The sequence below is a fragment of the Austrofundulus limnaeus genome, unplaced genomic scaffold (genome assembly GCF_001266775.1).
Source record: "Austrofundulus limnaeus strain Quisiro unplaced genomic scaffold, Austrofundulus_limnaeus-1.0 Scaffold1, whole genome shotgun sequence".
NCBI classification, from domain to species: Eukaryota; Metazoa; Chordata; class Actinopteri; order Cyprinodontiformes; family Rivulidae; genus Austrofundulus; species Austrofundulus limnaeus.
In genome coordinates this window covers 4,355,828-4,369,355 of record NW_013952403.1, presented here as the reverse complement: position 1 = coordinate 4,369,355, position 13,528 = coordinate 4,355,828, and the positions used below count along the sequence as shown (strand labels likewise).

Below are 13,528 nucleotides of genomic sequence, written 5' to 3'. Positions count from 1 at the left end.
GTATAATATAACAATTAAAACTGCACAAGTTTTAATTTGAAGCTGGGACAGGAGTTATGGTTTTTTTTAATGAAATTGGTATTTCACGGCGTTCTTTTTGACACATCTGACTTTCCGTACAGAGAAGTGGCCGTAAACTGGTGTGTGAGTACCCAAGCAACGTTTGTTTTTTACGAATATTTACATTAATAAATAATAAATCTTCAAAGCATTAATAAAACTTATGTGTATCTTTACGTGTACGATAGAAAAGATTAATAAATCAGTTGGCGGTTCGCTCACTCGATCGTTTCAGTCGTTGTATGCAGCGAAGCTACCTTGTTAGCTGCAACGATGCTAATTTTAGCTTTTAGCATCAATGCTAAATGTTGACAAAAAACACCCACGAGCTGGCATAAAATAAACGGCTTCTCTGGGATGTTAATGTCTGTGGCGTATTTAAAAAAGACAACGTGGATATTTTGATGTAATATAAAACTGAGCAAAAATAGAAACCATAGAGTTGCCGAACCTTTATTTACCTCATTAGCAGTAAAATGTGGCAGAGTTAAAGTTGATGAGTTTGTTTAAAAAAACAAGCAAACACACCTTTGTTGTTTCAGGTCAAAATGGCAGAGCTAACAGCTCTAGAGAGCCTGCTGGAGATGGGCTTTGACAAAAACAGAGCGTGAGTGACACAAAAAACCTAAACCAGGCTTGATTTATGGAGTTTTCAACTTTTAAGACGGACTTCAAAAAAAGTGCAAGTAAAACTGATGTACTGGTCATCAATTTTACTTTTTCAGGGAGAAAGCTGTGGCTGAAACAGGAAACCAGGGAATAGAGCAAGCCATGGATTGGTGAGTCTGACAAAACACAGTCCTGTTTAAACCTGTTAAAGTCAGACAACTTTGGTAATTTTTCTGCTTGTACTAGTAGTTTTTTTGTTGTTGTTGTAATAATTACTTGGTAAGATGTACTTAATGTAGTACTGTCTGTGCTGACGTGAATCAGTCAGAGAGTGCTCACCTGTAGAAGCAGCAGCAGCTCCTCTGTAGCAGCTCTGAAGCTTTCACACACTTAAATGTTCTTATAGTTTTTAAATTCCAAATACGTATCTATAGACTTTTAAATTGTATGTATGTGTTGGAGACGTCAGTCCAGTCTGTGTACACGTACGGCACAAGAGTAGGAATTTATCTTCTGTACTGTGGCTGCTCACTAACTCAAAGTGTCATGACCACTGTGAACACACACTGTGATGTTTAATCTACATCCAGGTAGAAGCAAAGTAAAGACGAGTTCAGTCGGGCTGAATTAAATCATTCTTTTAACACATTTATATAAAATAACCTGTGGCTGTTCTTGTTCTGGGTGATCTGCTTTCTTTAGGTTAATGGAGCATGAGAACGACCCAGACATCGACGAGCCTTACGTGCCTCCTGTGGGGAACGTCCTGGGAGAAGAAGCTGACAGTCAGACCAACACAGAGCAGGAAGCCACTGAAGGTCAGGGCATGTTGGGTTTTTAGGGAGAAGAATCAAAGTATAATAATATAAGTGAAGTTTAAACAAAAACATATGTACTTGTTAACATTTTGTTGGAATATTTATGGCAGGATAGGTACTAGTTTCAGCAACTGATTCAGTTACATCAAGGCAAAATGAAAACTTCGATCCGTATTATCATCTTATGCCTGTTTTCAAATGATATATCTGTGTTAGCAGGGCTCTAGACTAACTTTTTGCACTGGTTGCACCGGTGCGCCTAACATATTTTCTTAGGCGCACCCAAATTTTCAACCACGTTGCATTTAACATCAGAGTTTTACAGGTTATTTTTTTAATCACTGTTCATTAAGGCAACATTTACTCGAAAATAATTAATCTAGTAAACATGAAGTTCTTTATTTATACCAGAACTGTACAGGACATTTAACTTACTGAAAAGTATTTAAAGTGATTCAATAAAATTCTAAGTGCTAATGTTTAAGAGCTGAACATCTTATAAATGTCTTAAACATTTCATGGTTAATTTTTTTTTAGACACAAGCCCCTCAGATGGGCAACTCCTGTAGTTTGGCCCTATGGATCTTTGTCCTTGGCTAAACCAGAATGATAAACAGAGACTAATGATTAATAACAGAAATATTAGCAGCTTTTTAAAAAATAACAGAACACATAAAAGTTTGCAATTTCATTAGCATTAGACCAGACTTTTTTTTAGTCACACTATTAGGAAATCTGGTCGCATTTGCGACCAAATTGGTCGCACTCTGTAACCCTGAACTATGATATAATATCACATATCGATTGCAGACTTGTGAATTGAATCGTATCATGACAGACTTGGTGATATCGAGAAACATCGTATTGTCATCCAAACAAATTGATGTAATATCGTACCGTGATAAAGCTGGTGATTTATACCCCTAATAACTACAACTTTTGCATCCCAGAAAGTATTACTGTTATACTATAGCAATGTTGTTCGTGTGTAATTTGGTGTATATATTTATGTATTTGGAACAAGAAACTACATTTTAATCTGGTAATTGTTTTTAGAGCTAATAAGTCAAATTTGTCTGTTTAATCTATACTGAACATAGTAAAGAAATTTGTTTCTTTGTGGTTTTTTTGCCTTTAATTTTTTCATTTTCGTAACTTTTAATAAAAAAGTTCAAGTGGTCAATTTCAGTTGATGCTGAGTGAGATGTTTATCTCGAATCTTTTAGGTAATTTGAATCTTTGCTTTAGTTTTAGGTTGACAATGTGATTTATTTCAGGAACCGCACACGGTGACAACATTGAGAACATGGAGACTTCGAAGCGGCCAATGACCGAGGAGGAGAAACGCGAACAAGTCAAAAGGTCGGAGTCACTTTGAAGGTTTCATAGGATCTGTTTTTTTATGAACAATTCTAACACGAGGTTGTTCATTTAATCCCGGGCCATCTCTCGTTTTCAGGCTAGAGGAGCTGATGCGCGTGAAGCAGGCCGAGAGACGAGAGCGCGAGCGAGCGGAGGAGGTGGAGCGGGAGAAACAGCGACGGCGACAGGGCCAGGAGCTGCAGCAGATCCGCCAAAAGATCCAAGACGATGACATGAAGAAACTGGCCGAGCAGAGGAGGAGAGAGAAGATGGAGGACAAAATGGCCAGGTTGGATCTCATTGTAAAACTTCAGTTTACATCTTTGAGTAAAGGAAAATGAAATCTTTAGCTGTAAATACCAGGGTAGTTATAATTATGTCTTATAATGTGTTTTTAAAGTGCCGGTGACATGCCTATCCTTCATGAACAAAAAGTCAAAACATCTTTATACTTAAGAAAATTGGCATAGTACAGATTATTTTACCCATTTTGTCACATAATTGGCTTTTTTTTTTTTTTTTTTGAATTTGGCTCAGCTAAAGTGAAACAGGAAGTGACATCAAAAGGGAACTCATTAATAAAGTAAACTCTGGTTTTTGCTTATCAAAACAAAGTTATTTAAACTCTAAATCTTCTCCATCTTATTGATAGTGACTCAAAATAATCTAAAGAAACATCAGATTCTTCTCTACAGTCTGTTATCAGCTGTTGTAGCAACGCTCTGTTCACCCCTTTGACATCACTTCCTGTTACTTCACAGGCAAATATCTCAACAACATGAAATTTCTTTTGCAGTATGTTATCAATGTTATCTTTCCAAAAATGCATTCATGTTTATTACAAAAATTTGATGTCACAGGCACTTTAACTGTTTACTCTCTTCAGGCAAAGGGTTAAAGACAAAATAGCGAGAGACCGAGAGGAGCGAGCACAGAAGGTACATCAGCCAGTGATCATGTTCACCTGTTTTTTTCTTCTTTTCCTTTCAATTTTTGTTTGTCAGTAACTCTTATTGTTTGTTTTGGGGTCTCGTGATTCAGTTTGGAAGTGGTGCAGCTTCGAGCGCAGCTGCATCGACGCAGCCGACTTTACCCAGCCCCTCCTCACCCACCGGTCAGGGCCCTCCGCCCACCAAGAAAGAGTACGACCAGTCAAGGATACAGGTTCAGACCTCACACTTGGTTAATGCATCTTTCTCTTGAAAGTGGAGTTTGAACAAAATTTAACGGGGAATTTAGAGGTTATTTACTGCTTTTCTTAGCTTTTCACAGTGTTACAATTTAAAATGCTGGGCTTGAATTTATATTTTTAGTAACTGATGTGTAAAATCTGGCACTACATACTCATCACTATTTTTGATCAACGTTCAACTTTTGCTTTGGTCCTTCACACCTACTTTTTTATTGACTTTTATATACAAATATGTTTATGAATTAGTTTTCTTGGTACTTTATGTTGTGATTTCGTCGCATAATGTTGCCGGGTGTCGGATTAACTGCAGAGAACAGGTGAAACGGGTTGATCTGAACCGTTTAGACTAAATGTATTCAACAGAGGAAGGTACGACCCCATCTGGACAACGATGAATCATAAAACTTTGACTTCGAGGCGGTACATTAGGAACTGTAGAAAGGTTGTTCTTAGGGCTGGGTGTTGTGTAACAACCTCACAATTCACTTTGATTCACAGTTCCATTTGATATTGCTTTAAATTCTTCAGTATCAATTTCATAGTAAGTAGTACACAAATAAGTAATTAGAGTTCCTGTAGATAATTTTAGACCTTTTTTTTCTTGCTCATCTAAACAGAAATGATATACATTAACATTTGTGAGAAAAAAATCTGAAAATAAAGCAGTAACACAATAATGCTTGTTTTAAATATGGTTTGGTTCAGGGTTAGGTTAAACATAATAAACTGACCAAGGGATCCAGTCAAATGAGAGGATTTTCTGAATTGAGCAAAAATATTTTGCTGCATGAATGGACATTTTTACCCAGCTGTAGTCAATCTTTAAAGTGTTTCTGAGCCCTGATGTTACTTTTAGTTAAAATATTTCAAAATTTTTCCTAAAATAAATCTTAAATTAAAATATCAGCAGATTATTTCCCTTTTTTGTGCTTGTTGGCTAGCTGTAGATTAAATTATTATTATTGGCTGTTGTGTGTTAGTAAAGTGTTCCTGCTGCTGTGCGTCGTCATCATTCCTGAAGTTTCTGTGGAGTTAAAACGTCTGTGTTGTAAAACATCACCAGATTTGAAAAACCATTCATGCAGCTTTGTCTGCAAATATATAAAATACATAAAGAAAAATAACATTTCCTAAAAAATAAAAAGTAGGTAAATGTCTAATTCAATTTATGACAATGGGTAAACTCTAATTTGTGTGATTTACTTGAAGCTTTTTTTTCTTGTCATCACCGAGAATGAAATCAGTGAACTCAGAATTACAAAGAGGATTTAAATTTTATCCCACATTTAGGTTGATTTTTTTAAAAGATGAGACAAAACAAGAGTTATATTTTAAAGAGTCTTTATTTTAGTTTTTTTAATTTCTTCAGGTTCGTCTTCTGGACGGCTCCACGATCACGACGGTCTTCAAGGCTCAGGAGCCGCTGGCGGCCGTGCGCGTCTACATCCAGATGAACAGCAACACACCTGAGGGTGAGGACTTCACGCTGCTGTCACCTTACCCCCGCCAGGTCTACACTGAGCTGGACATGGAGAAGCCCCTCAAAGAGCTCGGTGAGAGCGGCGGACTTGTTTTCATCCAACGTGTTAGATGTGATTTGTATTTTTTATCCCAAATGTAAACTTTGTTTTCCTCTCAGGTTTGGTGCCTTCAGCTGTGCTGGTTGTTACCAAAAAGTAAGACCAGAAGGATCTGCTCTGTGAGCCTACCTCACCACTTCCACCACATCGACTGCAGACACACCAGACAGACTGATCCAGGAGCAGCTTCTGCCAGCTGACCTGAAGCTGCGTTCAGACACGACGAAGTGTTTTAAAAGAGCAACCGAATGCAAAATTCATGACGAAGCTTCACGAGTCGGACTTTTTACCTGTCAAAAATAAATAATAAAAAAGCAGATACTTCAAGAAACAGTTTCAACACGTTAGAGAAGAAAATATTCTGTTGTTCAGTTTCAGCCTGGTTCTTAAATTACTACACGAGAAGAGTGGTTCTGAAAGGGCCTTAAGTTTATTCCTCACGATCTTCCTGTTTTTTGTGACTTTCTATTTTTTTAAACAGTTTCAGCTCTGACGTGTATGTAGACATGGTTACACAGAATCCACTTACAATAAAGCTGACTTGGTCAATTCAGTTTGGACTATTTTTAATTTGTTTTGTGCAGTTTAATAAATTTACTAGAAAAATGAGCCAAAATTAAACTAAAACGTCAAAGTTGTTCTAATAAAGTTTTGTTTGAGAGTTTCTCCAGCATTAATAAATGATTATTATAAAGCTCAGTTAAAATGATTCACAATCATACAGAAAGAGCTGATTTTTTTCATTTTCTCCTTATCTGACTCCATGTAAAAGTCTGGTCTTGTTTTACACATCTGCCTTTCTATCAAGTGCTTTTATTTTTCAACATTTTGTTTTTTTTCCCCTGTTTGTAGAGTAGAATTTGGATACGTTTCAGTTTTGCCATCATAAGGTTAAAAAACCTTAAAGCACTTTTGTGACACTATAAAACATTTATACACAATAGAAAACAGAGGAATGGTACATAACGTTAATTGTACAATAAAATAAAGAAGGATGTGGATGACTTTAAAACATGAACAAAGGGGGCTGAATTGCCAACAAATAAAAAAATAATTGATTAAAATGCAGACAGTTTACTGAAAATAAGCATCACAGTGTCCTTTTGTAACATCTATTAAATAGGAGCTCTTTTCCTTTTTTTTTTTTTTTTTTACAAATCCAAGGCTGATAATCCAGAGGAAACGACTGTGGGATGATGGGATATGTTCTATCAGGTGATGAGTCTGTTTATGTGGCTCCAGCTGAAGCTCTTTAACTGGGTGGATAATAAGACTGGTTGTAGTTCCAGGTGTTCTGGTAGCCGTAGTTCCCGTAGCTGCCGTACTGAGGTTGCTTGAAAGGAGCAAAAGAAAAGTAATCCCAACTCAGTCAGCTAAATGAAAGCATTAAATAAACATGGTTGTAAAACAGTGTGTGTTCTACCTGATACCAGCTGCTGTACGCTCCGTACCCGGCCTGAGCACTCATGTCGGTGCCCATCATCGGCGGAGGCGGCGTAGTGATGGGAACGTGAGGCATAGTGGGCGGGGCTTGTTCTGACGTAGCTGCAGAAGAGCCATCGTCTGTTTTGCTCATCTTTTGTGGCTCCTCGTCTCTTAAGAAAAAAAAAACATTAACGCTCATAGTGATTCTTCCAAACTGATTTGAGGCACACGAGTTATTTAATGGAACAATTCTTTATTTGTCGTTTTCTTCACCCGTTTTCAGCTTCCCTCTTGGTTCCTCTGAGCTCGTCCAGCAGCTTCTGGTGGGCCTCGTACACAGACAGCACACTGCAGAGCACAGAAGCAAAAAGATTCAGACAACGAGCTTTTCCAAATGTTTCCAGGGTGGTTTGAAGTGTTTGTGATCCAGAGGGGCGACCTCTGGATGGAGCTGCTGTAATCCTCGGCGAACTGAAGACCTCTCTGTGATAAGAGTAACTTGGTGTGTGGGGTGAGAGGAGCTGCCAGGGCTTGGGTCACACACTCCCGCACCGCCTCGGCTGAGGCCCGGGGGTCGCCGGACGCCTCCAGCTCCAACAGGTTCAAATGCAGCTTGTCGTTATCCTGACGGGATGAAATCAGCAAATCAAACAGAATTAGGAAACTGAACCTTTTTTGCTCAACAGCAGTTATTGTGGATCATCTCACCGGACTAAGTTCCAGAGCTTCCTTTAAAACTCTGCGGGCTTGGCTGGGGTTTCTGTCCACTCTCAGCAGCAGGCGGGCCAGCTTGATGGAGTAGAACGCGTGCAGCGCGGGCTTTTCTTTGGCTTCTGCCACCGCCTCCGTCAGCAGAGCTATCGATTGCTCCAGCTGGCCCGCCCGCCTCTCCAAAGTCACCCTGCGGAGACGTACCACCGCCAAACCGGGAAGGCCTTTCTCCAGGGCCTCCAGCACTCGCCGAGCCTCAGACATCTCACCTTTTAAATAAAGAAGGGGAAGTAGACATTTTAGTTACTTCAGTGCTTTACACCGGAAAGGTCAGAGATATTTAAAGGGGCAATATCATGTTTTATATCATGCTATAATTAGGGGTCGACCGATACATCGGCCGGCCGATATTTTTGGCCGATATTTGCGTTTTTTCCTTGTATCGGCCGATACGTTCGTCCGTTCCATTCTTTGGGCCACGTGAGCGCATGCTGCCGCCCCCTCCCTGAGAGAGAGCGGCTGGTAATGTCATAAGACAGAGTGCCAACAACAATAAGGGTGAGTTGTAAACTTTTAATGTGTTTTAAGTGTCTAATTTAGCTTTTCTGCCCTCTGTCTCAGACTATGAGGGGGAGAGAAGTTTCACTTTCGAACGGAAGCTCCATGTTTTTAGTTTCACTTTGGCATCGGACTGTAATTAGTGTGTCCACGTTGTTTTTCTTTTTAAAAATGCTGGAGCTGCTCAAAGGAGGCAAAGTAAATCACCTCTATTGTTCTCCCTGCTGGATTAAAATAAAAAAGCTCTCGGTCTTTTCTCACTGTGACGTTCATAAGAGCGAGTAAAGAGCTGCCGTCCACCATGTGAACCAGGCAGACGCTGCTCAGATCACGTTTGCTCTGACCGCAGTATAAAAGTCGTGATGCAGGTTTTCTTTGGTGTACATTTCAAACTGAGATCTTAAGCTTGTTAATGTCAGCTGGTTTAAATGCATTTTTTGTTCAGTGTAAAAAACGGGTGCAGATTGAGGCAGAGCTGTCATGAGCTGTGTGTGAAGTCCTCACAAAGATAGCAAGATGTATGTGTGTGTCTCTCCTTTTCTCTGTGTTCCTCTTTAGGCATGTTGCTGTTAACTGTTATCTGTATCTGCCTTCAAAAACCTGTATCGGTCGATCTCTAGTTATAATGTTCTCCTCTCATCAAAAACACACCCAGAGTCTTGCTTTGACTCATTCATGCATGTTTGAGAAATCCTGTGGTGTCCTGAGGCAGCAGGCAGGGGAGCAAAAACCACCGCTTGGGACTAGAACCAACTTTTGGGCTGTGTTTCCTCAACACAGAGCTCTCAATACTAGTTCTCAGAGCAGCCACGGAAACAACACTGGGCACCCCCACTCAAAAAACAAAAACAAAAAAAAAGAAAAAAAAAAAAAAAGAAAAAGAAAAAAGTGTGTCTGTATTCGCTCCGGTTCTTCAGAAAACATACTTTCCGGTCCAACAATAAAGCTCATATGTATCCAGAGATGCAATTTCAACAAAGCATGCTACGACGCTCTAGGTCAGGGGTGTCAAACTCCTGTCCTCGAGGGCCGCTATCCTGCATGTTTTAGAGGTTTTCTTGCTCCAACACACCAGATTTTGATCGGTGGGTGATTAACAGGCTTCTGCCCAATTTGAAGAGTTAATTCAATCACTGAATCAGGTGTGTTGGAGCTGGAAAACCTCTAAAACATGCAGGATAGCGGCCCTCGAGGACTGGAGTTTGACACCCCTGCTCTAGGTTGTAAACAGCAGAGAAGCGGCTGTGATGACGGGATCAGAAGGAGGTTCTTAAAGAGACAAAGGCCAATTTCAAGGTGTTTAGAAATGGAAATGAATGAGAAGTTTATTTTTGATTTAAACATAAAAACAACATTTTAATAACTGAAGGTGACATTAGCTGTGTTTCCATTGCAAATGTGCGCAAAACTTTGTCGATATTCTGTTAATGTCGAAAAACACAGTTTCGCAATTGCGGTGTTTCCATTAAGTAAGAAATGCTATTAAAGTCACGCATGAATGTTTGTTCTCGCGATGAGTCATTACAAACATGGCTGCAGTGGATGTAAACACATAGCATGTTGCTACCATGACACTAGCGCTCATCATCAGCCATCAGAGACGTTGGCGTCTTATCGAGGCTTTCGAACGACAAGCCCCTCATACTTGGGAGCGGCTACGTTGTAGTCGGTGAGTTTACTACTTTCTTTTACTACAGTGATTTCACTACTACTTCTACTTCCTGTTATCTCCTTTTTCACCAGTAGAAACAGACGGTTCTTGATCAAGTGACTCCTGTGATGCGAAAAAAAAAGTGTTTCCATTGCAGTTTTGCGAAATGCACCAATTTCAATACGGCCAAAAAACCACCTCATCCAAGCGCAAAAACATTTTGTCGAAAAAAGTAAATTTTTTTCCAAAATTGACGTGTTTCCATTGAGCAATTTTATTTAAAAATTCTAATTGGCGCATTTTCATGGTCAATGGAAACAGAGCTATAGTTACTTTATTATGGTATAGAATTTAAACATATGCCTGAGAAACATAATATTGCCCCTGTAACTGCCACATTTCTGTTTCTACATATTTATCTGTATTTTATGTTAATTTTATGAAGCGCCACCAGAGGGAGCTGTGGTGTCAGAGTAAGTTTGTGCTGAGTAGATTTAAGTCAAGAAGAAGCGATCTCAAGTAAAGGAGAAAGCATGGACACTAACGTTTAAGAAAAGTAGCGAAACCAAGAAGAAAAAGTATTTTCCTAATTCCTTACTTGGTACTCAGCCAACGAGGTAATTTGTCTGTTTTTATGTTATAGAAGTAGTTTTATTCTACGATTGTCTTTATTTTAAACAAGCTGTTGTCTTGTCTGTGTTTTAGTTTTCACGGTGTGTGTATTGAGTCTGTACCAAGATGGATTCAATAAAAACATCAGTAGAGAAAGCCACTTGTGTCTGTCGGTACCTGGAGGAATTACAGCCCCTTTAAAAACATTTAAGAGAATAACTGGATGTCAGTCAGGTGGCTTTGATGATTTCAAATGGAGGGCAGGAAGTAAAACTTCTCTGGAGGAAACTGGTTTACCCGGTCAACCTGTGACCCAGAAGAGCTATGTGCACAAAATCTACGAAACGGCCCGTTAGTTCACAAATGTGTCGGACATGACCCGTACCTGAGGAAGATAAATGAGTTTTCAACAGAACCAAAAGATCTGCTGCTGCTTCACGTCCTGCCCTCGCTCTAACTGCACTGTGACGTCAGAGGAAAGCAACCTACGAGGACGAGTGTGGGGTTTTTTCTCGTACCGTGCCTCTCCTCGAAGGTGGCCCACTGCATGTGGATGTTGGGTTTGTCGGGGAGGTGGATCTCACAGGCTCGTCTGTAGACGGCTCGGGTCTCATCTGCGCTCTGCGGCTCCAGATACTGAATATACTGAACACACACGCAGGAAGGCGCTGCACATCATCACCTCCACAAACACCGAGCTGCACAGGAGACCTTGTGTCCGAATCATTTTCCTCTTACCCTCATCCAGAACTCCTCGTACAGAGCACAGGCGATCAGGCAGCGCTCAAACAGGATGCGGACTCTGCGGTCGCTGCGGGCCACCGCATCACGCCCTGATGCTTCCTGATTCTGGGCTGTGACCTCTGACTCCTCCATAGCTTCCTGGTTTGGTTCTATCGAGGAAAAAAACAAACAAACATTACATTCAGAGAAACTAACAGCACAGACGGAGCTCTTCACTTTGGGCTCACCTTGTGCAGAATCTTCAGTTTCCCTGTTCAGCTCCGAGATCTCCCAGTCCAGGTAGGAGTGCCAGCCCCCGAGCTGGAGGCGGTCCAGAGGCTTGACGTGAAAATACGGCCTTTTGATCTGTTGTGTAAGATAACAGGACAGGAAGAACAGCAAGTTTCTGAATGAACTTTTACTGACAAATAATTAACGGTTTTATTGCAAATTTACAAAAAAATAAACAAAAATGCTTTTATAACTTTTTTAAAACTGCTTTAAAACTCTCTAAAGATGTATACAACAAACTTGGTGCTCATTTATGATTTAAATACAGAATCTGTTTTTTGACTCCTGATTTAATCCAGAGCCACATTCATCGCAGGATTATTCAAGGTTCTGTTGCTTTTTCAGATTAAATCAGTATTTTACTGCTTCTTTAAACAACATTCAACCCTAGAAAGATTATCTGAGTAAAACTAAATTTGGGCATCATAACTGTTGAAGCTTTCAAGTTGTAAAGCAAGAATCTCACCAAACACGAACAAAAACAAACATTTAACAGAGCATTAAAATAAATAAATCAGCAGAAACTTACAGCGTCTTCAAAGCTCCATCGCTTACGAACTTCTCCCTCGTTGTCCTGGTACACTTTTTCTCTACGGAGCAGCACCTGTTCTCTTATTTTCTGAATAAGTTCCTCCTAGAAACGGTAAAAAAAACCTCTCCATTTCTTTTGTTTATATTTCATCAATATGTTTAGTTGTAGCTGAAATAAATCGTTAAAGCTCAGCATCTGAAGAGATGTAGAGATTCAATAATTATAACTGAAAGATTTGTGGTTAGATTTCAGGTTTGGTCAAAATCATCTGTGCAATCCTAAACTTTGATTCAAACATTAGCTGTTTTATAGATGCCACTTACGGAGTCCGTGCCCTCAGGTGTGGCCGGCTCTTCCTCCCCCGGCGGCCTCTCCTCCTCGACCTCCTGAGCCTGTTCAGCACGCTCAGCCTTCTGGCTCTGTCGGCACGATAACCTGAGCTCCTCGTACTCCTCGGAGGAGAGCACCTCTTTAGGTGGATTATTGTTCAGGTGTTCTTTAAATCTGACCGACGGCAGAGCAGAGGAGGCGCCGTCATTAAAAACAAATCATGTGAATGAAATGAAGAGATGAATCTGGGATTTAAAAAAAAAAAAACATCTCAAGGTCTGTGCATGGAGGGTGGTCTTACTTGTCATAGTGGGTGTTGTAAAGCTGGGTGGGGACTTTGAGGACTCGGTCCAGGACAGCAGCTGCGTTCTTCGTGTTGCCCTGCTCCTTCTCCCACTCGACGTACAGATCCCAGAGTCGATCTGAGTGGAAGTCCAGACCGGCTGCTGCAACGGCATCCTCAAACACTCTGAGGGTTTGAAATTTAGAAAATAAGAAAAAAAAAAGTTTTCTGTCGTTCTGCACCACATCCTGCTCGATATTTAGGAAAATAAAAGCAGCAAGTTTAATGACTAGAGAACAGGAAAACTCAGCTGCTACAAAATCCCCAAAAAGTGTGTTTTCTACATTAGTTTATTTTCATAACATTTATACGTTTTTTTGAGTTCAAACACAAATATGTTTTGTAAATCGAGGGCACAATTTATTCAAAGCTTACGGCAAATTAACTTTTAAAATATGCTATTTTACATATTTTAAAACAAGCTAAATGTTAATTTACTCTAAACCAGGGGGGGAAATCCTGGTCCTCAAGGGCCGCAGCCCTGCATGTTTTACCTTTTTCTCTGCTCAAACACACCTGATTTGAATGAATGGGTGATTATCAGGCTTCTGCAGTACAGAGGACCAAAACTGACATAATTAAAAATAAAAGGGAAATATATAAATTGACTAGTAAATAAATACACTTAAAGTGCACCAATATAATTCAAAAAGGAGAATTTTATTTAAAGTGTGTATATACCGACAGCTACATAAATAAATAAATACAATAAAAAATGTACCATTTAAAGT

The 13,528-nt window shown here is 39.8% G+C and overlaps 2 protein-coding genes across 2 annotated transcripts in view; one reads left to right on the top strand and one right to left on the bottom strand.

The window, feature by feature from the left end:
• Window positions 1-102: 102 nt before the first annotated feature.
• On the top strand, window positions 103-6,174 carry ubxn1 (UBX domain protein 1). Its single transcript, XM_014006148.1, has 10 exons — window positions 103-144; window positions 603-667; window positions 786-839; window positions 1,372-1,487; window positions 2,765-2,849; window positions 2,947-3,138; window positions 3,736-3,787; window positions 3,891-4,013; window positions 5,411-5,594; window positions 5,681-6,174. The coding sequence occupies exons 2-10, from the start codon at window positions 609-611 to the stop codon at window positions 5,719-5,721; spliced, it is 906 nt and encodes a 301-aa protein (XP_013861602.1). The 5' UTR covers window positions 103-144; window positions 603-608; the 3' UTR covers window positions 5,722-6,174.
• Window positions 6,175-6,575: 401 nt separating this feature from the next.
• si:ch211-114c17.1 (pre-mRNA-processing factor 39) overlaps window positions 6,576-13,528 on the bottom strand; it is a 9,268-nt gene continuing 2,315 nt past the window's right edge. The window contains exons 5-15 of the mRNA XM_014006138.1: window positions 12,756-12,923; window positions 12,448-12,628; window positions 12,122-12,226; window positions 11,550-11,667; window positions 11,317-11,471; window positions 11,097-11,223; window positions 7,755-8,026; window positions 7,486-7,670; window positions 7,320-7,394; window positions 7,045-7,216; window positions 6,576-6,954 (exon numbers count right to left, since the gene is read on the bottom strand). Of these exons, the coding sequence (XP_013861592.1) occupies window positions 6,874-6,954; window positions 7,045-7,216; window positions 7,320-7,394; window positions 7,486-7,670; window positions 7,755-8,026; window positions 11,097-11,223; window positions 11,317-11,471; window positions 11,550-11,667; window positions 12,122-12,226; window positions 12,448-12,628; window positions 12,756-12,923 (1,639 nt within the window). The 3' untranslated portion in view covers window positions 6,576-6,873. The remainder of the gene's footprint in view (window positions 6,955-7,044; window positions 7,217-7,319; window positions 7,395-7,485; window positions 7,671-7,754; window positions 8,027-11,096; window positions 11,224-11,316; window positions 11,472-11,549; window positions 11,668-12,121; window positions 12,227-12,447; window positions 12,629-12,755; window positions 12,924-13,528) is intronic.